Source organism: Hemitrygon akajei, chromosome 21 (genome assembly GCF_048418815.1).
Source record: "Hemitrygon akajei chromosome 21, sHemAka1.3, whole genome shotgun sequence".
Lineage (NCBI taxonomy): Eukaryota > Metazoa > Chordata > Chondrichthyes > Myliobatiformes > Dasyatidae > Hemitrygon > Hemitrygon akajei.
This window is the reverse complement of record NC_133144.1, coordinates 53,798,743-53,825,216: the sequence shown is the minus strand read 5'-3', so window position 1 is coordinate 53,825,216 and position 26,474 is coordinate 53,798,743. Positions and strand designations below refer to the sequence as shown.

The window sequence follows — 26,474 nt, the reverse complement described above, 5'->3', positions numbered from 1 at the left end:
GACACAAACAAGAGAAAATCTGCAGATGCTGTAATCGACACAAATCATTTCAATCATCTATGTTTGATTGATGGATGTACTCTTACATGACTACCACCCATACAGATGTGGCAATCCCGTCTTCCTTCTAAACATCTTGAGAGTGTTGTTTAACTTAAGCACATATTGGACAAACCAATAGGTGGTTGGTTCATCTGTTACATTCTTTTTCCGCACTATACAGTCAAATCCACCTACATGCTTTTAAAACAAAAATGGTCAGAAACAGCAGATATGACTCAGCCATAATAAAGATGTGCCATACAGAGTCACAGTACAAAGCCATCAGAGACACAATAATATAACATTATTCAGCGTGCAGTCATTTACAATGCATCTGCTTTAAAAGGTTGTAGTAAGCATGCTGCCTCCCTGCATGGTACGGAATGCACTGCAGCGAACAGGGAGGCTCAACAATTGGTAGTCAAAACTGCCCAAAGCTTCATGGTACCAGTCTACCCACCATCGAGGACATATATATAAAGGTGCTGGAAAAAGGCCAGCAATATCATAAAGGATCCCACCCACCCTACTGCTTGTCCCACTCCCCTCGGGGAGGAGGCTACGTAGCATCCATGCCAGGACCACCAGACCAAAAACAGTTACTTTCCCCGAACAGTAAGGCTGATCAACACCTCAACCCACTAACCCCTCCCATGCCCCCCACCATCACTACTTTATCATTTGCTATCAGGGTTGCCTGATGCACAGACACTGCTCTGCCTAACATCATTTTATGTACAAACAAATAATCTATGTATCACATACTTAGCGATTCAGGAACAGCTTCTTCTCCTCTGCCATCCAATTTCTAAACAGACATTGAACTCACACGGCCTCACTTTTTTTGTATTATTTCTGTCTTTGCACTACTATTTTTAATTTAACTATTTAATATGCACATAAATACTTACTGTAATTCATTTATTTTTTTCTATATTTATCATGTATTGCATTGTACTGCTGCTGCTAATTTGAATACACATGCCAATGAAACTAAACCTGATTCTGATCCTTCTGATTCATATATATTTATATTTATTATCATGTTATTATCATTTATTATCATGTTCTTTATCTTATTGAATTTTTATTGTGTTGCATCAGATGCAGAATATCTATTATTTCATTCTCCTTTACACTTGTACTGGAAATGACGACCTTGAATCCTTGATCGATCCCACCATAAGTCTACCTTCCAATAGTTTAGGGAGTAAACAGTTAACAGCTCACATGTGCGGCCCAGATACTTCGAGTGAACATTGTTACATGCATTGTAATGAGTCATAGCATATAAAGACAATCGTCTTGAATTACTCTCACTTCATAACTTTCTACATTCTCATGCCTCATATAACTTTCAATTGATTCTTTTAAAACGGTAAGAATCGGTGTTCCTGGGGATCTGGCTGATCCTCTGTACGCTGGCCTTCATTGTAAGAGGATTTGAAGGAAGGCGCAGAGGTGAATAGTCACAATTAAGTGGGGCCCTGGTGGAAGTGTGCCTGGAACATGGCGCACCGTTCTGGTCACCCTACTCGTCATGACTCTCCAAGACCCAGGCGTCACTATCTCCTTGTTTAACTGGATCCTTGGTTCCTCACTGTCAGACACCAGTTGGTAACAGCATCTCCTCCCCAATCACTATCAGCAGAGATGCACTGCAGGCCAATGTGCTTAGATACCACCGCCCCCCCCCCCCCCCCCCACCCTCACTCTACTCACTTTACACTTATGACTGTGAGGCTAAGCATAGCTCCAATGCAGTATTTAAGTTTGCTGATGACACCACTGTTGATGGCTGAATCAAAGGTGGTGATGAATCTTTTTTCCCTTTTCAAGGTGGATGGTGTTCTGTCAGTGCTCTTGACCTCCAGGTGCACTCAGACTGCAGTTCTTTACGGCAATGCTTCCTGCTCCCAGGGCTCTCCAAAGAGCTGTTTCTCGATATCCCAAGGGCGCGGCCTAGAAAACGAGCATGCCTACCAGGTTCTGAGGCTTTGCGACCCTGTGGACGGTCGGATTCTATGCCGGTGTCGCCGACCGAAGTGTCGCGGGAGAAAATGGGATACTGGGAACGGCGAGGTAGCTGTCATAGGTCTCTGTACTCGGTAAACTGCTCTTTCTCTCATCGGTGGGGGAGAGTTTGCTGCCAGTTCTCAAATCAGACTCATAAAAAAATAAGCAATACAGCCAACTTCAACTTCATAATCAGCGAGTTGTTTTGTTTTGTGTGTCTGCCTCACGCTGGGTGACACCTCTCTGCTCCTTTATTAGGGAGAGGGAGAGGGGAAGGGGGAGAGGGAGAGGGAGAGAGAGGGAGGAGGAGAGAGGGAGGGGGGGAGAGAGAGAAAGAGGAAGGAGAGATTAAGACAAAAGAGCTGATTGTGGTCTTCAGGAAGGGTAAGACGAAGGAACACATACCTATCCTCATAGAGGGATCAGAAGTGGAGAGAGTGAGCAGTTTCAAGCTCCTGGGTGTCAAGATCTCTGGGGATCTAACCTGGTCCCAACACACTGATGTAGTCATAAAGAAGGCAAGACAGCGGCTATACTTTATTAGGAGTTTGAAGAGATTTAGCATGTCAACAAATATACTCAAAAACTTCTATAGTTGTACCGTGGAGAACATTCTGACAGGTTGCATCACCGTCTGGTATGGAGGGGCTACTGCACAGGACCGAAAGAAGCTGCAGAAGTTTGTAAACCTAGTCAGCTCCATCTTGGGCACCAGCCTACAAAGTACCCAGGACATCTTTAGGGAGCGGTGTCTCAGAAAGACAGCGTCCATTATTAAAGACCTCCAGCACCCAGGGCATGCCCTTTTCTCACTGTTACCATCAGGTAGGAGATATAGAAGCTTGAAGGCACACACTCAGTGATTCAGGAACAGCTTTTTCCTCTCTGCCATCCGATTCCTGAATGGACTTCGAAGCTTTGGGCACTACCTCACTTTTTTTAATATACAGTATTTCTGTTTTTGCACATTTTTTAATAGTCCATTCAATATAGGTTATTGATTTACCTGCTTATTTATTATTATGTTTTATTTTAATTATTATTATTTCTTTTCTCTCTCTGCTAGATTATGTATTGCATTGAACTGCTGCTGCTAAGTTAACAAATTTCATATCACATGCCGGTGATAATAAACCAGATTCTGATTCTGAGATTAGCATGTAAGTGCCATCACAAAGAAGGCACGACTGCACCTCTACTTCCTTAGAAATTTCTGCAGATTCAGCATGTCACAAAAACTTTGACAAACTTATACAGATGCACAATAGATAATATCCTAACTTATTCCATAATAGCCTGGTATTGAAACTCCAATGCCCAGGAATGGAAAATGCTACAGAAAGTCGAGGATACAGCCTGGTCCGACAGAGGCAAAGCCCACCCCATCATTGAGAGCATTTACATGGAGCATTGCCACAAGAAAGCAGTATTCATCATCAAAGATCCCCACCATCCAGGTTATGTCCTCTTCTTGCTACTGCCATTGGGCAGGAAATACAAAAGCCTTAGGTCCCACACCACCAGGTTCAGGAACAGTTATTACCCTAGAACTATCGGGCCAATAAACTTATGTGGATAACATCATTCATTACTAATCTGAACTGATTCTATGATGTACATTTTCAAGGACCTTTTACAACTTGTTATCAGTATTATTTTTATTTGTAGACAACGTCTTCTTTTCTACATTGGTTACTTGGCAGTCTTTGTCTGTTTCTGTGTACAGCTTTTCTGTAAATTCTATTATATTTCTTTTTCAAGTAAATGCCTGTAAGAAAATGAACCTCAACTTAGTACATGGTGACTTTGATAATGAATTTACTTTGAATTTTGAAGTGTCACCTGCACAGTTCAAAGGTTCACAAGATTGATTCCAGGATGATATGTCTGTTGTTTGAGGAGAGGTTAAGCAAACTGGACCTCTGCTCTCTAAAGTGTAAAATAACTCACTGAGTAATACAGTATCCTTAAGGGGCTGGACAGGCTAGATGCAGAGTTGATATTTCCCCTAGCTGTGGTGTTTACATTAAATTAGATTTCTACAGTGTGGGATGTATTCACCCAGTCTGGTAAGATACTGAGATACACTCTGCTTAGGTCCAGTCAGCAATCCAGGAACCAAGATAATAAATGTTCACTGCACTCATTCTATTGTAAGTATACCCTCCCTAAGCAGGGCCACTAGACCTGAACACAACATTCCAAATATAGTCTCTTGGGCCCTAGATAATTTGAGCAATGCATCTCCACTCTCGTCCTGAAATCCTTTATTAAAGGCTAACACGCCGTTTGCCTTCCTAATTGCTTGCTGCATTGCACGTTAATTCTCTGTGATTCATGTGCACAAGGACACCCAGGTCTCTCTGAACACCAGTCATAAAGCCACTCTGCCTTTCTATTCCCACTAACTCAATTGCTACCAAGACATCAGTGTCACAACATTACAACTCGGATAATGAACAAATATGGAAAGAGAGTAAAAAAAATGGCATGAAAACAGAAATCTAAGTTAGGTATCCAATTTCCTGTTCTGAACATAACATGCACTAATCTTGTTCCCGCTGCCACTTGATGAAAGCGATGGCCACTATCAATAGATCTCTTTAAAAATCATAGTCAATGGGCCAATCATTTCATGTTTCTTGTCTGGACAGCTTTAAATCTGAGCAAGTAGTTCTTTTCAAGAGATCAGGAGACCAGACAGAAAGGGCAAGGGAAGGGGCAGGGGCAGTAAACTTTGGCTATGACAGGGTGAAGATGATCCACTTCTACTCCTCATTTGCCAACAGAAACCATTATCACATTACTTAATTTTATATTTTCCTGCATATCAAGGCAAACAAAGTTGACTGTTCAAAGTAAGCTTATTATCACAGTACACATATGTCACCATATCTAACCCTGAGATTCATTTTCTTGTGGGCATACTCAGTAAATCCAGGAAACAATCAAATGAATGAAAGATTGCATCCAACAGGACTGACAAACAACCAATATGAAAAAAATAGTAACAATAAATAAATAAGTGATAATCAACGAGAGCATGAGGTGAAGAGTACTTGAAAATGAGTCCATAAGTTGTGGGAACAGTTCAGTGTAGGGTTGAGTGAAGTTATCCACATTGGTCCAAGAGCCAATGGCTGAGTGGTAATAACTGTTCTTGAACCTGGTGGTGTGGGTTCTGAGGCTCCTGTACCTTCTTCCTGATGGAAGCAGCAAAAGGAGAACATGACCTGGGTGCTGAGTATCCTTGATGATGGATGCGACAGACACTTCCCTGCAACAGTGCCCCATGGAGATGCACACAATGGTGGGGAAGGTTTTACCCTCAATGGACTGGGCTGTATCCACTATTTTTTGTAGGACTCTCCATTCAAGGGCGTTGGTTTTTCTATACCAGGCCATAAAGCAACCAGTCATCTACAGAAGTTTGTCAACGTTTCAGATGTCATGCCAAATCTTCACGAACTCCTAAGAAAGCAGATTGACTGCTATGCTTTCTTCGCAATTGCACTTACGTGCCGGGTCCAGGAAAGATCCTCTGTGATGATAACACTGAGGAATTTAAAGTTGCTGACCCTCTCCACCTCTGATCCTCCGATGAGGACTGGCTCATGGATTTCCGGTTTGAAGTCAATTATCAGCTCCTTGGTCTTACTGATATTGTGAGAGTTTGCTGTTGTGGCATCACTCAGCAAGATTTTTAATCTCCCTCCTATATGCTGATCAAATTGAACTTATTATCAAATGACATATATGTCAGCATATACTATGCTGGAATTCATTTTCTTTCAGGCATTCATAATAAACAAAGAAATACAATAGAAGGACTGAAAAACTACAAATATACAGATAGATAGATAGATAGATAGTACTGATAATATTGGTTGTAGAGTCCTTGAAAGTGAGTCTTTGGTTTGTGGAATCAGTTCAGTGCTGTGGTGAGTGACGGTATCTACACTGGTTCAGCAGCCTGATGTTTGAAGTGCCATAGCTGTTCCTGAACCTGGCGGTGTGATACCTAATGCTCCTGTACTTCCTTCCCGATGGCAGCAGTGAGAAGAAAGCATGACCTGGATGGTGAGCTTCCTTGATGATGGGTGCTGCTTTCTTGTAGATGAAGAAAAAAGTGATTCCTGCACTGGGCAACCTGGGAAGAATCATGGTCATTGACAGGAACGCTTTCAGTACAAAATTATCAGAAAACTCCAGATGACATTTGGGATTATTGGTTTAAAATGGCTAACTTCAAGGTTGTGTACCCATTTAGCAAAGGTACACAGAGGCATGCGTGGAAGTATAAATTTATAACATAGAACTGTACACAGCAGAACAGGCAATTCAGCCCATGATATTTGTTCCAAACCCGATGCCAACTGAATCTAAATCTGGTCTAAACAACAACTGAACCTCTTGACCATGTCTGCATACTTTTATGTATTGAATTGCTGCCAGATGATTGGCTGATTGGATATTTGCATTATGAGGAGGTGTCCAAGTGTACCTTATAAATTGGCCATTGCATGTATATTCCCTTTGTCTCTTGAATGCTATAATGTCACATGGAGGAAGAAACGGCAAGGTTTATAAACAAATAGCAAAATTATCCAATTATACTATCAACTCTTCTACAAAAATCAAATTACCCGCAGGTCTGGATGCAACTACAGTAATTGGTGATCTGCACTTTTGGTCAGCAGACAATTGGAATGATGAAGGCAATTAAATACATTGTCTATACATGCCCTCCAGAGGTTATTATGGCTGCTATATCAGAACCCATCAATCGCAAAATAAGAAGAATAGATGCTGCCTCCTTATCTCTTCATCCGCGGCGGCAACCAAAATATTAGTGAGGTAATCATGAGGTAAATTATGTCAATGGAATGACAAATGCAGGCTTTGCAACACAAAAAAATGGAGAGGAATAATTACAGGCCCGGAATATAATTGAGCAATTTGATGGTCCTGTACTTGAGCTGTCGTTTTGATGTGAAGTGCTGTCATACCCTGTAACACTACTGGAATCAGACAGGCCTCGTCCACTTTGATCTGTGCTTAGGCAAATGAAATGAGGTCAAAATCTGGTCATTAAAAACTCCCTCGTGTGATTAAAGTTTTCAACTTCACAGGAGATTTTTTTTTTAATCAGTTGTCATGAAGCATAAATTGTCAACACATAAAGAGACATAATAATAAACAGGAGGCATCAAGCTGAAAAGGTGGTCTAAAGAGATAAAGGTGTTAACCCTGTTTCCTTAATGCTAGGCCTAATTCAACAAAAGGCCAATTCAGTTAAGGAGACACTAAATAAACACACATACAGGCCTCCCCGGTTACGAATGCCTGACTTATGAACACCTTTATATGTGAAAGAGCTCATGCAATATCATTAAATTCAAAAGCCCCACATTTATTCTATAAACAGCAGGTCTAATTTTCTGTCTCTCACTCTCTCCACTTTTGAAATTCTTTTCTTTTTGCCAGATGTAGGTGTATTTGATGCCGTTCATTACCATACTTTGAAGCTGCAGTTAGCACAGAGAGTGATATTTGGGGCATTTTCCACCCTTACAGACAAAATCAAATTACGGACGAGTAAAAAAATGAAAAGTGGTAGGTGGTGTAGCAGCATTCACACCAGGCTTTGAGGCGAGTGGTCCCGGACTTCAATCTAGCTGACTCCTTGCACACTTTCCATCCATGCTGGGTTGGGCATTGAGCTAGCAACTCGGCCTCATGAAAAACAGACAAAGTGCTAAAGAAATGGCAAGGTTGCCACCCGATGTGCCACAGGGTGCAGAAAAGAACAATTTAAAAAAACTGTCTGCTACCCAGAAGCTGGTATGTATTACTTGATAAAATACGTTCGTATATGTAGAGTGAATGTCGGAATCACAGATTAACAGAAGCATAAATAACATCTGTAGCAAGAAAAATAGCAATTTTCTTTCTTGGTTCTTTCATGCTCATAAGCAGTAATGAATAAAGACTACATTGTTTAATCACATGACTGGTACTTTACCAGATCTTTGGGTTTCACCACTTTCATGAAGGCACCACGAGTGCTTGCCTCTTGCTGTTCTTTTCTCGTAACCCTTCTGGCATCCAGGAACTTTAGATTTGGTAACTTATGAAGAACAAAGTACCTGGAAAGAGAAATATGAGAAAGGTCCTGGTGAATAATAATCTCACCATTCGCTAGAACTAGTCCAATGTGGAGATGCAAAGGACTAAAGAAAACAGAGGAAGCAAGTCCACATTGTTCTCTATAAAAGCCAGAAAAGCATCATAAGGTACAAAATAGAACTTGTAAAGAAACTTTTCATTTTAAGCCTCCTTAAGACATTATAAGGAGCCTGCACTGAAATATTGTCTTTTCCAATATCCAGATGTACCAAAGGACATCATTAGCAATCAAGAGTTTTTGAAGAATAGAAATTCAATAATGCAGAAACACTTTGACTAACCTAAACACAGCAAGAACCCGAAGCATTACAAAAAGATCAAATAATGGTTTCGATTAGGAGGAGAAAAAAAATTAGATGGAACAATGAAAATGTGTGAATTCTCCAAATAGCACCACAGGGTAATTACGACACCCTTGAGATGGGTAATTGGGAGGATCCGTTTTCGGACATCAGTCATAATCTTATTGAATGGTGGGTCAGGCTCGATGGGCTGGATGTCCTACTCCTGCTCCTATTTCTTAAGTTCTTATGACAAGGAGAAATATAGGGTGGCATTGTAGCAAAGTGGTTAGCAAAATTTCTTTCCAGTCACATCTATCACTCATCGGGGTTTGATTCCTGCCACTGTCTACAAAGAGTTTGTATGTTTCTCTGTGCCCATGTGAACATTGCAAAGATGTATAGTTAGGGTTGGTGAGCTTTGGGTCTGTTGATGCCAAAAGCATAGCAACACTTGTGGGCTGCCCCCAGGGTATCTCAGATTCGAGTTAGTCACTGACGCAAACAACACAATTCATTATATGTTTCAATGTATGCATGACAAGTAAAGCTTATATATAAAACAAAATTGCCCAACCTCTCCTAATAGTTAAACTCCCTAATCTATACTATTACAGAAAGGTATCAGCAGTTCAGATGACCAAATCCAGTTCTGATGAAAGTTTGGCTGAAAGGAGAATTCTATTGCAATATCCCCTGAACTTGTTACTGATATTGTCACCAAAGGTTGCTGAAAAGTCAGAGCAAGGGTAAAAGGGCATCTCAAACATGAAAGGACATGGAACATAACTGTCTCTCTTTAACCAGCATAGTACGTTCGGAAATTGATAACACAAAGACAAAGAAAGAAGAGGATTTAGAACAGGTATATTGCAACCAGAGAAACTGGACAGAGAGAATTAAAAGGAAGCTTGAAAGCAGGCCACTCAGCCCAACGAGCCCTTGCTGATTATCAAGTACCTATTACACCACAGGCAAAGGCTTCCCCAACATTGAGCACATCTACATGGAGCACTGCCCCGAGAAAGCAGCATCTGTCATCGAAAAGAAAAACCACCATCAAGGGTATGCTTGCTTTCCACTACTACCATCGGGAAGGAGGTATAGGAGCCTCAGGCGCCACACCACGAGGTTCAAGAACAGTTATTATCCTACAACCATCTGGCTCCTGAACTGGCTAGGATAACTTCACTCACCTCAACACTGAACTGATTGCACAATCTATGGACTCTCTTTCAAAGACTTTACAACTCAAGTTCATGATAATTGTTTCTAATTTGCATAATTTGTCTTCTTTTACACATTGGTTATTTGTCACTTTGTTTATCTATATTTTTCATAAATTCTATATATTTCATTATTTTCCTGCAAATGACTGCAAGAAAATGAATCTCAAAGTAGCATATGACAAGATACATTCAGTGACATTATTAAGTACATCAGTACATTGCTCATTAATGCAAAAAACTAATCAGCCAATCATGTAACAGCATTGACAGCAACTGAATACATAAAGACATGCGGACATGGTCATGAAGTTCAGTTGTTGCTCAGGCCAAATATTAGAATGTGCAAGAAATGTGACCTGAATAACTTTGACCATGGAGTGATTGTTGGTGCCAGAAGGGGTGGTTTGAGTATCTCAGAAATTACAGATCTCCTGGGATTTTCACGCACAACAGCCTCTTGAGTTTACAGAGAATGGTTTGAAAACAAAAACCATCCAGTGAGCATCAGTTCTGCGGGGGGAAAAAACACCTTGTTAATGAGAGAGGTCAGAGAAGAATGGCCAGACTGTTTCAAGCTGACAGGAAGGTGACCATGCAATGCAAAAGTGGGGTGCACAGGAGCGTCTCTGTATGCAAGACATGTTGATCCTTGAAGTGGATGAGCTACAGCAGCAAAAGATTCAACAATGCAGGGGGTACCTAATAAAGTGGCCATTGAGTGTATATGAACTATGATAATAAACCTACTTTGAATTATATGAAGCTTATTACACTCTCCACATTTTCACATCAACTCCCCCAGATTCAACCACCTATTGACCCACACAGGACTGATTACAGAGGCCAACTAATCCTCTTTGAGATACTGGAGGAAGCTGGTGAACCTAGAGAAAACCCACATCACGGAGGGAGACTGTTGAAACGCTGCAAAATCAGCACTCAGTATCAGAATTGAATCTAAGTTACTGTGAGGCAGCCATCTCTACTACTGCACCACAGAAATATATTTTTCTTCAGATTTAGCATTATATATACCTGCAGTGCATATACAATAGCAAAATGAGACTCATCCCATTATAGAAATGACTAGGCAGTAATTAATACTTTGCATGGTGAAAAGGGACCAGTGACTCTGATATAAAATATTGATATTCTATGATGAAATTAGATCATACATTACTCACAAGTAAATCAACTTCCCTTGGTTGAGACAGCAAGACTCTGTCTTTGAAATAAGTGGCACGGCGGTATTTCTTGGAGAGAAACTTGTAGATTTCTATGTCTCATCTCACCTTAAGTGCTGTAGCAATTGCACATAAATATTGGTGACTGCCATTAGCCTCACTAAGATCTTGACAGCAAATTATGGCCCTTTGCATTTGGTGCAGTCATTCACACTATGCCAAAGCCATCGATCTTCAACTACCATTTAGATATAATGGATGTCTTTTTAAAAGAAACCCAAGGAAAATTGTTTTCCCCTAAAAAAAAATAGAATAAATGCACTCAATGGATTTCCTGAACCCTTCACTTAAATTATAAAGGAATGAAAGTTGGGATTCATATAAAGTAATGGGATGGGGAGAAATCTGTTATCTGGAGCCCAACACTTCAATGACTCTCATTACTTAATATCTTTTATTTCCCCAGGAATCCCTCTTATTTATTTTATTTTGAGATACAGCACGGAACAGGCCCAACAGCACCCAACAAGACATGCCGCCCAGCAACCCACCTATTCAACACTAGCCAATCACACGATAATTTACAGTGCCCAATTAACCTATCAACCTACATGTCTTCAGACTGTGGGAGGAAACCTGAGCACCAGGAGGAAACGTGCGGTCATGGGGAGAACACACAAATTCCTAACAGATGGTGCCGGAATTAAACTCTAAACTCTAGTACCTTGAAGTGTAATAGCATTGTGTCAACCACTACACTAATGCAGGGCACTATCGTATCAATGAGGATTGTGCTGGGTAGCTCACAAGAGTCACCATGTTTCTGGTGCCAGCACAGCATGCCCACAGCTTACTAACCTTAACCTGTACATCTATGTAGTGTGGGAGGAAACTGGAACGCTGGAAGAAAACCCAAGTGGTCATGGGGAGAATGTAGAAACTCCCTACGGATGGACGTGAGAATTGAACTCTAATATTACAGCTGACCACTATGCTATCAGGCCACCATTTCAAACATCCTTTTAATCCCTCATGTCTTTTGCTGTCTTATTTGGACAAATGCTGGCTGCTAATAGACAATGCAAAGGCCAGCTGGCTGTAATGACTCATCATCACAGATATCAGTGTCTGGAAGTTTTCATTTCTGCCACTTCTTAATGAATGAATTAGGACACAGAAGCAAAAACAGTGAAGATGATGAGAAGGGAAAAAGAGGACATGGGGAGGATGTTTCTGTAGTGGGTGAGTCTAGGATCAGCGGGCACAGCCTCAGAATAGAAGGACATCCCTTCAGAATAGGGATGAGGAGGAATTTCGTTAGCCAGAGGACGGTGAATCTGTAGAATTCAATGCCACAGACATCTGTGGATCTAAGTCATTGGGCATATTTGAAGCAGAAGTTGATAGGTTCTTGATTAGTAAGAGTGTCAAAGATTATGGGGAGAAGGGTGAAGAATTTGGTTGAGAGGGATAATGAATCAGCCATGATGGAATAATAGAGCAGACTCTATGGACTGATTGGTCTAATTCTGCTCCTATGTCTTATGGTTTTTATGATGCTAACATGAGCTACCTTTGTTAGACCCATCTGATATATCCCACTGCTAAATATAGGTGTGGTATTTTGCTGGTTTATCATAATGAAATCCTTGTCTGAATTCTTGAGTTCAACACCTTCAAAGAGCTTCTCCCAGACAGCTTCTGAGTGAGATTCAATGGGTATTAAAAGGCATCACAGCCTGCTCACACAAAAAACTCATCTGACTGCATGTTGAATCAAAAGATGATGCCTCAAAAAGGCAGCATTGTTATTAAGGACCTCCCCATCAACCAAAACATGCCATCTTCCATCAAGAAGGAAGTACAGGAGCCCGAAGACACAGACTCAACATTTTTGAAATACCTTCTTCCCCACTGCCATCAGATTCCTGATTGGGTATATTTGAAGTGGAGGTTGATAGATTCTTGATTGGCAAGGGCGTCAAAGGTTATGGGGAGAAGGCAGGAGAACGCATCTAAGGACAGTCAATCAACCATGATGAAATGTCAGAGCAAAGTCAAGGAGCCAAATGGTCTACTTCTGCTCCTGTGTTTTATGGTCTAATCCTGTGTCTCTGTTCTAAACATTTACAAAAAGTAAATGTGGGAAGTTCTCAGATCAGGAAGCATCTGCAGACAGAGGGAAGAGTAGTGTCAATGTTTCAGGTCAATAACTACTTCTCAGGATGTAATGATAGCCCAAACCATTAACTCTGCTTCTCTCTCCACTGATGCTGAGCTTTTCTAGCATTTTTTCCTCTTGCACTTGTTGTCACGGATATGTCACAAATTAATATCAGGCAAACTGTCAATAAATCTTAGGTATTGTACTTGTTCACTGTCTTGAGTAAAATCCTTAGATAAAACTAAAGCCATTGTTGCCATGTTACAATGAGCTGTGAATAAAATTCCCAATTCTGGAAAGGTGATGGTTTGCAAAGACATTATTTTGAGAGATAATTAGGCCTTTCTGTCAAGACAGTCATTTCTATTTGGATGGGTGTGTTGCCACATACTTCTCCGCAGCTTAATTTTGTACTTTATGTGAGGAACACTTCTGAAGTAGTTGTCTGCTGTTGGCAGAATGCCAGACATTGAGACAACGATCTTGAAAAAATTCTGCTGATTCAAGCTGATGAGTGCATTTTCTTTAAAAACTCAGCAGTCCTCTCCAGAGCTTTGACCTACACAAGTTGTGTAAGAGGAGGAGAGTTTGGGAGTGGGGGGGGAGGGGGTGATTATCACTTTTGTGTTGACAGCACTGTCCAGCTGCTGTTTCGAAAACTTAACAAAAAAAAATCTAAACAGTAGAATAGCATTTCACAAACTTCACAACAGCATGAACCTTGAGCCAAAAAACGGGTTTCTGAAAATACTCGTGACTAGAAGTTTGGTTGAAACAGTTGGTTTTAATAAAGATTATAAAAAAGATATCTTCCCTCATTAATAGGAGTACCTCATAATTGGCAGCTCTAACTTCTGCAAACACTATGAGTTAGAAACCTAATAATGCACACTTGAAACCTGGCCTTTCTGACAAAGATTTTGGTGATTTGTTCCACATCTCATTCCATGGTACAGTCACCTTTGCCTGATTTCACTCTCTCGAATGATCTTGGGAAGCTCAACCATGACTAAAACGCTACACTCATAGAAACTGGATTTTGGAGATGCCAAAAGAAAACAAGTCTGAGAGCAGGCAAACAGTGACATTTAAAGAGAATAGAGAGATACTCTCAAAATGACACCCATTTGCCTGTGATATCAAAGGACTTGGGTGATCTGGTTCCTTCCAAATCCAGAGGCACCTTGTGGATACACCAATTCTTTTACCAAGGACTGTTGTAATGGAAGGATTGAGTTTACCCAGTGACATATTCTGGAGGAGAATACCAGAGATAGAGATAATTCAAATTAGATATAGAGGTGTTGGAATTCCCAGCAGCTCAGTGCTGCTGGGCATTTGGAGCATTTACTGTGTAAACTAATTTCAAAGGGATGATATGAAAGATCCTTCTGGTCTGAGTGAAGTGACAGAATAAGAATAAGACTTCCAACATTCTTGCTTCTCACCTAACTAGTATCCATCACCAAAACCAAAAACACGAGCTTCCTTTTTTTTTAATGATATTGTCTTGGCCAGAGGAAATATTCCCCCATAAGTGTTGAATACAGTGGCCCAAAATGATGCTCGCTGGGACTGGTGTTTCCAAACGGAACTGCCCGCATTCAGTGGCCTGCAGGTAAACAAGACCTGGACTTGTGTAGTTTATCACAAGAAGAGTTACAGTCCCAATCCATCTGTGATCTTGCACCATATAGACCACAGAGAGTATCCTTCCATTGGAATGGGAATGCCCAATAGGAAAGGAGGAAGAAAAAAACCCATGTTCAATTACTTATTTTTCAGTTTTGTAATAGTTTAATGCCTTTGACATGTCATTATGATTTTAATGCACTTTTAAAATGTTCTCATTGTTAAAGTCTCTGAATAGCAGGGGCTTCCTAACTTTGAAAGGAGAAGATGATTAAGACACATAGACAGTTGGTAGAGAGGAGTCAAAATATGCTTCTCCATAGAAGACAAAGGGTAGCGGTGGAGGTCTTTTACTAGGGGTATCCTGCAGGGATCAGTGCTGTGATTTAAACGGTTTGGATGAAAATGTAGATGGAATGTTCAGCACATTTGTAGATGCACAGAAATTGGCAGAGCTGTGGATTACGAAGAGATTTGTCAAAGGACACAGCCAGAAAGTGATCAGTTGGAAATTGAATTGGAAGCGTTTAAACTGATGTGTTCAAAGTGATGTATTGCACTTTGGAAGGTCAAATGTAGGGAGAAAGTACACAGTAAATGGCAGGGCCCTTTAGGAGCACTGATGTATGGAGGGATCATGCGGTGCAAGTTCATAGCTCTCTGAAAGTGGCAAGTAGCAGTAAAGAAGGTTTATGGCAGGTTTGCCTTTATTGGTTGGGGTATTGAACTTAGAAGTCTGAAAGCCACATTGCAGCTATATAACGCTTTGGTTAGGTCAAATTCAAAGGATTCAAAGTACATTTATTATCAAAGTATGTATGCAGTATAGACTCATCTTCTCCACGGACAGCCACAAAACAAAGAAAACCATTGGACCCATTCAAAGAAAAACATCAACCAACTCCCCCATGCAAAAATACAAATTGTGCAAACAGCACCAAGAACATCAAACCCCACCGAGTAAAAAAATCAACAAGAAAGAATGAGTGAAAACACAGAAAATAAAACAAGAATTGAAAGAGTCCATACTCAGTTCAGCTCAGCATTCATCAGTCCAATCCACAAACCACAGAACCAGAACTTCAGTACCATCCTCCAACAGCATCAAAAGAGAAAGAGAGACCATTCCGACACAGGAGCCTTCCCTTGGGAGCAGCCCAAAATCTGGAGTATTGTGTAGATACATGGGATTCCAGAGATTGCAATCTGGTCCATCAAGCAAAATGCTGGAGGTTTCAGCTGGTCTGGCTGGATCCGCAGAGGAAAAATGGACAGTCAATGTTTTGTGATAAGACCCCCCATTTGGACTCTACCGTCGGGAGTATCCAATGAAGCACTAGTTCAGGAAGGCAACATCTATTATCAAAGATCCCCACCATCCAGACCATGCCATCTTCTCACATCCATCTTCAGGCTGAAGTACAGAATCCTAAAGTCACACACCTCCATGTTCAAGAAGAGCTACTTCCCTTCAACCATTTGTTTCTTAAACCAACTGGCACCACTCTAATGATTACCTCAATTTGACAACAGTGTGACCACTGTGCATTCCAATAGATCTGTTCGTTGTGAGAATTATGGTATTTCTTGTCTAATTTTGTACAATTTATGTTTAATTGAAGTTTTTCTTGTGAATGTTGCATCCCAAATGCTATGTGCCTGAGATATTGCTGCAAGCAAGCTTATCACTGCGCCTGCGCATGCATGCATTTATGCATGCGACAATAAGATCGACTTTGGCTTTCCCATATTGCTTTGTGGAGTACTGAGCAATAAATGCTGAAAGTGAAACCACACATTACATGAAAGAAATAAATTGAGTCAACAGGCTCTGAGTTTTGACTTTTCATCAAGGATTAATTACAGTATGAGGTAGTTAAGGGAGTGTTATTATTGCTCTCCACTTCAGTTAAAAATCTGGCAAAATTGCTGCAGCTCCTATCCAATGGTAGCTGGTGAGAGTGTTTATTATCTCTCTTTTCCCATAAAGGAATTGCAAGTCCACATTCAAATACATCATTACCACTGGAAGAAATAATGGAAGAAAAGAGAGAGGTGAGTAATTTTGAAAGGTAATAAAGATGATGTTAAGGATGAATATCTTATAAGGAAAGGACTAATATTTTCGTTGTTCATAATGCCATGGTGTCATAGACAAAATCACATACCTATCTCCTCGCACATATTCTTCTCCTCCCACCCCAGCAACCATTCAAATCCCAATAATTATTATTTTTGGCACAAAGATTGTGGGCCAAATGGCCTCCTCTGTACCTTAAAGCTCTAAGATTCTGTTAAGAAGGACATTGGATAAATAGAGTCAATATTGCTTGGGAAAACAAGCAAAAAATAAACTTCAATTTACATTAGCACACAGCTTGCTACTGCATTGTCACACAAAGCAATACTTGATAAATCATTCTTGTATTCAATTGCTTTAAGTTTCATGGGGCAAAAACTTAAATTAATTGGGATTAAAACAATGAAAATGTGGCATTTTATTAAATACACTTATCTCAAACATTCATGGGATGACCACTCCCCAGATGTCAGAGCAAGAGATTTGAAATAGGTGCCATCTTATAAGACAAACTTTCCTTAGCAACAACAAGTAGCAATAAACAAATTCAGGAAGTATCTGTTTACAACAATTCCCAACCTTAATTATGTAACAGTACTTCACGTATTCCATCATACAAAATAACTGCTCTTAAAAAAATAGCATATCCTCCCAATTTACTGTGAGCAATGCCAGAGGAGATGGGCTAATTTTAAATAAATATAGAATTAATTAAATGCTCCATTAGTTTTCCTTCCAACAAAAAATGTCAGCATCATATACAAAATAAGTAGCAGCCAGGAAGGCAATAATATATTTCATCTTTATTGCTACGGCTCCAAGGTAAATCAATTTGAGTTAAGCATTTGGAACTAATTTGAATCCCAATATTTTTTCAGTCTTAACAGCACTAGGCAAACCATGTTCTCAGCAACAATCTGAATCTACCCACCCATATTGTGATATTTTTGGTCAAAGTACAAGTTAAACACTAAAATATTCTAATTTTGAACTCACTTCTAAATAAAAATTTAATAAAGAATAATCTTCTGATAATATATTACTTCTAACACAAGGGGAAAAAACCTAACAAAGTGCCAGAGAACTACAAGAGAAGGGTTCCAAATCTTCGATGGAGGGAGAGAGTTTCAAGTTGCATGGGATCGATATTTTTAGTCATAGCTATCAGGGGCAAGAAAGGGGGGATCATGAATATATCAATAAAGCAAGAGAATGATGAGGCTTTCACAAGATATTTGAGACAGACGGTGCCTAATGTACTAAGGTCTCGAAGAATGAGGGTGAGTTATTTGGACCTGTGCAAGACGGTAGTTATAGGAAAAGGAGATCTATAGAATTTGAATAATGATAGGATATTTATCTTGAGGCTTTTTATGGCATTGATCAGACTGCAGCTGGAGTATTGTGAGAATTTTTGGGCCTCTTATCTAAAGGGTGTGCTGGAGTTGGAGAGGATGCAGATGAAGTTCACAAGAATGATCTTGGGAATGAATGGTTGAATGTATGAGGAGCATATAATGGCTCAGGGCCTGAACTATCTGGAGTTTAGAAGAATAAGGGGGATCTCACTGAAATCTATCAATGATTGAAAGGCCCAGACAGTGTGAAAGTGGAGGGTATGTTTCCAATAATGGGTGAGGCTACGACAAAAGGGCGTATTCTCAAAATGCAATGATGTCCTATGAGAAAGAGATGAGGAATATTTGTTTTAGCCAAAAGGTGGTGAATCTATGGAATTCATTGCCACAGATGACTGCGAAGGCCAAGACATTGGGTATTTTTATAGTGGAATTTGATTTTTAAGGGCACCAAAGGTTACAGGGAGAAGGCAGGAAAATGGATTGAGGATAACAAACCAGCCATGATGGAATGTCAGAGCAGACTCGATGGACTGAATGGCTTATTCTGCTCCTATGTCTTATGAATGATGGAGGAAACCCAAACCTGAATGAAAATGTTCAGAATTAAGAAATGTTGAGATTTCAGCAACTTTCTTAATACAAAATTTATCTACGTCCCTGAGGTCAAATAAAGAGGCAGCAAGTGAGAGCAGCTACAAGTATATATACTCTCTATAAATATACCGGCAACACCTGATTTGCATTCCTTGTCATTTTTGGTTATTTTGTGGTTTTGCCAATAGCCTGGAACCTTGCAGTAAACTAATGATTAGGCTATCAATGGTCACTGATATTACAGGTCCAAGGTACAGTTAGAAACAGGAATCTACAAATTCTAGTATGATTTACCCTGCAGTTCCTATAAACTTCAATAGACTAGTAGCTTGCTAAGAGATTAGTTATTCAAACATATGAATGGATGCCCAAGAAGCATTAAAGTAGTTCTTCAAGATATTTTTAAACAGTGCTCCCAAACACAAAACCTTTGCCTTTTGAAAGACAAGGGAAGACATAAGGGAGGATTAATGAGAGATTAGTGGTATTTGTTCTGGTTTAAGAATTCACTGGTAAAATACAGTGACAACTTTCTGTCAGCAAACAAAACTGTTAACAAGTTTGTTAATCATACTTTTTTTTATCAGAAATTAGAGAATATCTGCAGATGTTGGAAATCCAAACAATACACACAAAATACTGGAGACCAGGCAGCATCTATGGAAAAGAGGACAGTCGACATTTCGGATCAACATCCTTCATCAGGTCTCAGAAATGATCACCACAATCAATAGTCTGTAACTTTCCTTTCTGAGTTGAGCTTTTCAACTGCCTTTACAACCTGGTAGTTTTGCAGTGTGAATTGAAGTCTCGACGGTGCAGGATGGTTCCGGTGTGGTGGAAACAGGCTGATTCAAGGTGGCAGGAGCTGTGCTGAAGAGCAGGGAATGAGCCAATGCTTTGCCATTGCTGGAATAGACTCGGAAGCAATTCAAAGCGGCTGAGCCGAGGTGAAGCAAAGTCGAGGTGGCAGGGCCTGGGCCCAAGGGTGAGGAATAAGCCAATGTTTGATCGATCTAAGCGCTGGGCCAGATCGAAAAGATCGGGTATGGGCTGAATCGAGCCGACGGGACCCAGGCCCAAGAGTGTTTCGAAGCAGCAGGGCCCGGGTCCAAGAACGAGAAAAGACCTGCTGTTTAGCTGATTTAAGTGCCAGAAAGAGAAGGATGGGCCAGTTTTTAGCTCGTTGCTGGTGAGGTTTACTTGTCCCTGCGCTGAACTGCAATCGTGGTCTGCAACTAATTGATTCCTGGATTGGCTGTGACTGACTTCGTGGCTGAGGACTCCCTTTCAAGAACTTCAGTTCCAAATGTTATTTGCTTACTTTTATTGTTTGCTTAATTCATCTTTTTCTTCAGTACATTGGGTGTTTGACAGTCTTCTTGTTTTAATGGGTTCTATTGGGATTTTTTGTTTTGTGGCTGCCTGTAAGGAGATGAATCCCAGGGTTGCATATAGTATATATACTTTGATAATAAATGTGCTTTGAACTTGTCACATGTATATCATAGTTTACAGTGAAGCACATTGTTTGTGTCAAATCAAATCAGCGTCACCACACTTCTGGCACCAATTTAGCACACCCACAACTCACTAACACTAACTGAACCCCATACGGTCATAGAGAGAACATACAAATTCCTATTACAGCAGTGGCAATTGAATCCTGATCTTATATGACTGTGCTGCCATAAATTGACTGCGCCCCAGAGTCACAAATAATCTTGACCTTGGAAACACTCTATCTCTCCTTCTTCGTTTTATGGCCTAATTCCTGGAATATCAAACCAAATATGGAAGCATTTAACATATGCATTGAAATATATCAAGAAAGTGGCTTAAGAGAACTGAATGAAGGGTAATAAATGTTGGTCACAACAATGGTAATCACTCAAAACTAAATCAATAAGCTCTGAAACTTAAGCCACCATACTTCCCTGTGCAACTGGATCCTTGATTTCTTCACTTGCAGGCCCCAGTCAGTTTGGATTGCCAACAACATCTCCTCCACAATCTCCATCAGTACAGATGCACCCCAAGGCGGTGTGATTAGCCCCCTGTTCTACTCACTTTGCACTTATGACTGCGTGGCTGAGCACAGCTCTAATGCCATGTTTAAGTTTGCTGACAACACCACCATCGCAGGCCAAATCAGCATGTAGGAGGGAGACTGAAAATCTGGCTGAGCAGTGGCACAATAATAAACTCTCACTCAATATCAACAAGATCAAGGAAATGATTATTGACTTCAGGCGGAGGAGTCCAGAGGTCCACGAGTGAATCTTCATTGGGGTCTCAGAGGTGGAGAGGGTCAGCAACTTGATCACTTCCTCGGTGTTACCATTTCAGAGGGTCTGTCTTGAGTCTAGAACATAAGTGCCATTACAAAGAAGGTAGGGCAGTGCTTCTAATTTCTAGGAAGTCTGCGAAGATTTGACCTGTAAACTAAAACTTTGTCAAAAGTCTATACGTGTACACTGGAGAGTATATTGACTGGTTGCATCACAGCCTGGTATTGAAACACTAATGCCCTCGAATGGGAAAAGCTTGCAAAAAATAGTGGATGCAGACCAGACCATCACAGCTCAAGCCCTCCACACCATTGAGCACATTTACACAGAGCGCTACTGCAGGAAAGCAGCATCGATCATTAAGAACTCCCATGCTCAACTCTTGCCGCTGCCATTGGGAAGGAGGTACATGCACACAGCACCAGGTTCAGAAACAATTATTACTGCTCAACCATCAGACTCTTGGACCAGACTGGATAACTTTACTCAACTTAACAATGAACTGATTCCACAACCTAAGGAACACACAAACAAAATGCTGGATGAACTCAGCAGGCCAGGCAGCATCTGTGGAAAAAAAGTACAGTCGACGTTTCGGGTCAAGACCCTTCGGCAGAAACCCTTCGACTCACAACCTATGGGCTCACTTTCAAGGACTCCACAACTCATGTTCTCAACATTTGTGACCTGTTTATTTATTATTTTTTTCTTCTTTTTGTATTTCCGCAATTTGTCCCATTTTGCACATTGTTTGTTCATCTGTTTGTCCAAGATTCAAGATTGTTTAATGTCATTTCCGGAACACAAGTGTAATGGAGAATGAAATAATTGTTACTCGAGATATGATGCAGATAGTACAAAGATACTAAAAAAGGCAAAGAACACAATAATTATAATAAAATTAACACAATAAATATAAACTCATAATTGAGTCTATATAAATAGATTAATTGTATGTCCATAAAGTGACACTAGGCACAGGAATGTCTGTAAATGGGTGACAGGAATTGATAAAGTAGTGGTGGTTGAGGGTGTGGAGAGTTAGTGGGTGGAGGTGTTGATCACCCTTACTGCTTGGGGAAAGAGCTGTTTTTGAGGCTGGTGGTCTTAGCATGGATGCTATGCAGCCTGCACCCTGATGCAAGTGGGGCAAACAGCCCATGAGCAGGGTGGATCGGTCTTTCATGATGTTACCAGCCCTTTTCTGGCACCTTTCTGTATGTACAGTATGTCCTTAATGGGGATAGTCTGGTGCCAGTAATGCATTGGGCAGTTTTGACTACCCATTGTAGAGCCTTCCTATTCACCCTAGTGCAGTTTCCATACCAAGCAGTGATATAGCTTGCCAGGATTCTTTCCACTGCCCTTCCTGGTATATATGTCCAAAGTCCAGCTCTCATTAGCTTCCTCAGAAAGTGTCACAACCACGGATTCGGCAACGCAGCAGATTCGGCAATTGCGCTTGTGAATGTGTCAGCTAATGGTTATTTCATTTTGATAATATTTAACTCCACTCATTGCATCATAGTATTTGTTGAGACTTGAACACAGCCACACTTCACTTCCTGCGTTCTGCCTTGCCTGAGAAATTGGACTGTTGAGTCAACTGAATCTGAAGGCTACCCGTATTCATTTAATTCTTAGTTGTTCCTTTCAGCCGCCGTGTAGGCTTCATTTTCCATTTGAGAGTTTTAGTTAACAGCCCTGTTTGGTCTAGTGTTTATTGTTTCCTTTCCCTTTAACACTGTTCACATTGAAGTCTGTGATCTATTGACCCTGCTTCAGTGTCTCTCACTCCGCACTTGGGCCATATCAGAACCTCTGTGACATAAAGGCATTGATGAGCATTTTTGAAAGTACAGACGGGGTTTTGGGATCATGAGAGGATGGGTGAGATGAGTTTGAAACTGTTTGCTGTGCCACTGACCTAAAGGAGAGTGAGAGTGGTGCTAGATCTCCTGAAGTTGATAACTGTCTCCAGTAAGAGGTGATTTGCCTGGCACCAGACCTTGAGCTCTTCCATGTCTTCTCTGTAGGCAGTCTCGTCAATGTTGGGGATGAACCCCACCATTGTCCTATGATCGGTGAACATGATGACGTGATTGTTGGCCGTGCAGTCACGTGTGAGCAGAGTTTCCTGCAATGGGCTTAAGTGCACAGGCATAGGAGGCACCAATGTTGAGGATGATGAAGAGGGGGGAGCCTTTGTGCAACCTTACTGGCCTGAGGTCTGTTCATTAGGAAGTCAACACCCAGTTGCACTGTGGTGCATTTCCACCGAGAAGTAGAAGTTTGGTCACCAAGGTCTGTGGGACAACAGTGTTGAATGCCAAACTGAAATCCAGAAACAGCATTCCGACATAAGTATCCTTGGTTTCCAGGTGTTTCAGGGCCAGGTGAATGAGAGATGCTGTCAGTAAGCATATTGATGAGTGTCCAATGTGGCAGAAATTGAATATTTTAGATATGCCATTATCAGCTGTACCAAGGCATTTCATAATGATTGGCATCAGTGCCACTGAGTATAGAGAGTGCTGATGAACACTACAGAAAACTCCCTGAGCAGGTATTGCAGATGGCATTTAATTGTAAGATGTTCAGTTGGCCCAGAAAATAGTGATTGCTAACTACAGATGAGTTTGTGCACCATCCTTTGTTAATGAATACACAGATTCCACCTCATGTGGATTTCTCTGACAAGGTGCTTCTGTCAGTGTGGAACAGTGTTGTCCCAATGAGTTGAAACTTTGAATCCGGTATGTTGCTGTTTAACCATGTTTCAGTGAAAACCAGAATGCAGCAGTTTCTCATCTCTTTCCGTGGGTTCATTCTCAGTCTCTGTGAGCCCATTTAATTTTCTAGTGAGCGGAAAGGTGACAGAACCACCAGCCTGGTCAGGTAGCTTTTAGCCCTGCTAGCGTCCCAGCTGTCTTGCCATGTTACTGCTTCCTCTTGCACTACCTCTGTCTACAGCTTCCTTCACTAAACCTCTTAGGCCAGGTCGCCGTTCCTCACCCATTGAGCACCGCTATTAACTCTGTAGTAGGTGGATTAAATGTATTTTGACTAAGAGTTCAGTGGTGTTGTATTTGCAGAGCTTTGGATGACTGAGATCCTTGACTAGAGACTTTGAAACATTATCTAACATTATCTAAAAATTTAAAGCTAGTGCCATTATTAGTAGCTGGAATAGCCAGTGTGTCTCTGCATGCAGCCATCTTCTTGACAACATTTTGTGTGCAGATCTTCACTGATGCTATTGTGTTCTTTGTATTTACTGTGAATGCCCTCAAGAAAATGAATCTCATGGTGACATATATGCACTTTGGTAATAAATTTACTTTGAACTTTGAACCAAACCCTATTTATAAATGTAGAAACACACCTCAAATAGTTTGATCTTCCTGGTCAGTTGAACCAGCCGTAAAGGGCAGCTTTAATCCCAGCATTATCAGACACTTGAACGGACTTCTCAAATGCTCGGAGATGAACTCTTGATCTCCCAGCCCACCTCACTGTGGCCCTTGAATTTTTATTTCTCTGCTTGCATTGCACTTTCTCTGTAACTGCAACACTATAATCTGCATTCCTCAATGTACTTTTGCATTGCAATGATCTGTCTGGATGGAAGGCAAACCAAAACCTTTTCGATGTTTTGTGGTAACAATATAAAGCAACACCAATAGAATCTTGCGGGTTGCCCCGGAACATCTCGAGGTTAACACAGATGACACTTTTCACTGTGTGTTTTGATGCACATGTGATAAAAAAAAATCAATCTGAACATAGCATTAAATCTTAAAACCTATCAAATATCTACCAGGCAATGAACATTTACAATATTTATATTTTATTAACTGGACATTTTAAAAACATTTATGCTAAAGTGTTTTAGTTGTTTCCTTCTTTTTTTCTCTTAACCCCACATTTCTTTCTCACTTTCTATTTCACTTTCTTAACCAATCTAATACAAATAAGTAAAACAGAGAGCTTGCCGCAAGACAAGGCTGAAAATTGAAATTTTGCTTCTTCACTTGTCTAAAATTATTTATGAAATACAATAAATCATGTAGAGCTTCTGATTCCAATTTGGCTAAATGTTCATGGTAACATCGGACTGACAGAGATAAAGAACTTGGATTGAATAGGCTTATAATCACTCGACTTTAGAATGAGAGGGGGTTTCATTGAACTCTACAAAAACGTCACAGAAATGGACATTATGGATACAGGACGGATGTTCCAACAGTCACAAAATCCAGGATCATGGAGTCATGGTTAGAGGATAATGGGTAAGTCAAGAGGAAAAATTTCTTCCTTCAGAGAGAGGTGGACCTGTGGAATTCTTGAACACAAAACAGTTGATGTCATTAAATATATCAAGAACCAGTTAGATATTTTTCTCAAGGCTAGTAGGATTAATGTTTATGCGGAGGAAGCTGGAACAAATCACTGAATTTGGATGAGCAACTTTATGGTTTATTGCTATTTTTGCTTCCTGTCTCTACTGTATGTTCCAGTGTTTCATCAGCTGCAGTAACATATCAATTTGATAGATGGCCATAAAAGGGTCAAGGTATTTTTGTAAAGACACTGACGACAAAAAAGTATCAAACATACTCCCCAAGTCAGAGTCTGGCTAGGAACTCAATCTGTGACTAGAATAGTTCATTAAACAGTTATGGAGCCAAGACCAATTACACAAGGTAAGACCTCTTCTTTGTTTGCTGTACCACATTAGACCACAGAGTCAAACAGCACAGGAAGCAGATCCTTCAATCCAACTGGTCCACACCAACAAGATTACTATTGAAACTTGTCCAGTTTGGCTCCATATGTCTCGAAACATTTCAAATCCGTGTCCATGTCAAAGTACCTTTAAAGTGTTCCTAATGTACAGTATCTGCCTCAACCCTTTCTCTGGCAACTTTTTCCATTCACTGACCAGTCTATGAGTGAAAAGGTTTCGCCTCAGGTCCCTAGTCAATCTCTCATCTCTCACTTTAAACTCTTGCCATCTAGTTCTTGATTCCCCAGTTCCGGGAAAATATATATGGCATACTAAGCAACTACAAGAATTAGTTCTCCTTACCAAACTAATAATCTTTCATTGCTCTTTGCCTCTGTAAATCTTGAACAAATGAGTACAGTGTAATTAACAATAATTTTTAAAAGCAGAGAATGCTGTGAAAACTTGGCAGGTGAGGCAGTATCTGCGGAAAGAGAAATGGTCGATGTTTTAGGATGGTGACTCAGTTTGTCAGAATGCCAGATGTTTCACTTTCTACAGATGCTGCCTGACCTGCTGTTTTTTCGGCATTTTTCATCTTTGATTCATAATTCCAGCATCTGCTTTATTTTTTAATTTTGATTAGCAATAATGTTTCCTTTCTCAATCCAATGTATTACTT

General features: G+C 40.5%; 1 protein-coding gene across 3 annotated transcripts in view; it reads right to left on the bottom strand.

Annotated features, from left to right (window-relative positions):
* Positions 1–26,474, bottom strand: part of lrmda (leucine rich melanocyte differentiation associated) — a 1,051,240-nt gene that overhangs the window by 347,783 nt on the left and 676,983 nt on the right. For all 3 annotated transcript variants that reach the window (XM_073025431.1, XM_073025432.1, XM_073025435.1), the window contains one exon: positions 8,084–8,207. In XM_073025431.1, coding sequence (XP_072881532.1) covers positions 8,084–8,207 — 124 coding nt within the window. The remainder of the gene's footprint in view (positions 1–8,083; positions 8,208–26,474) is intronic.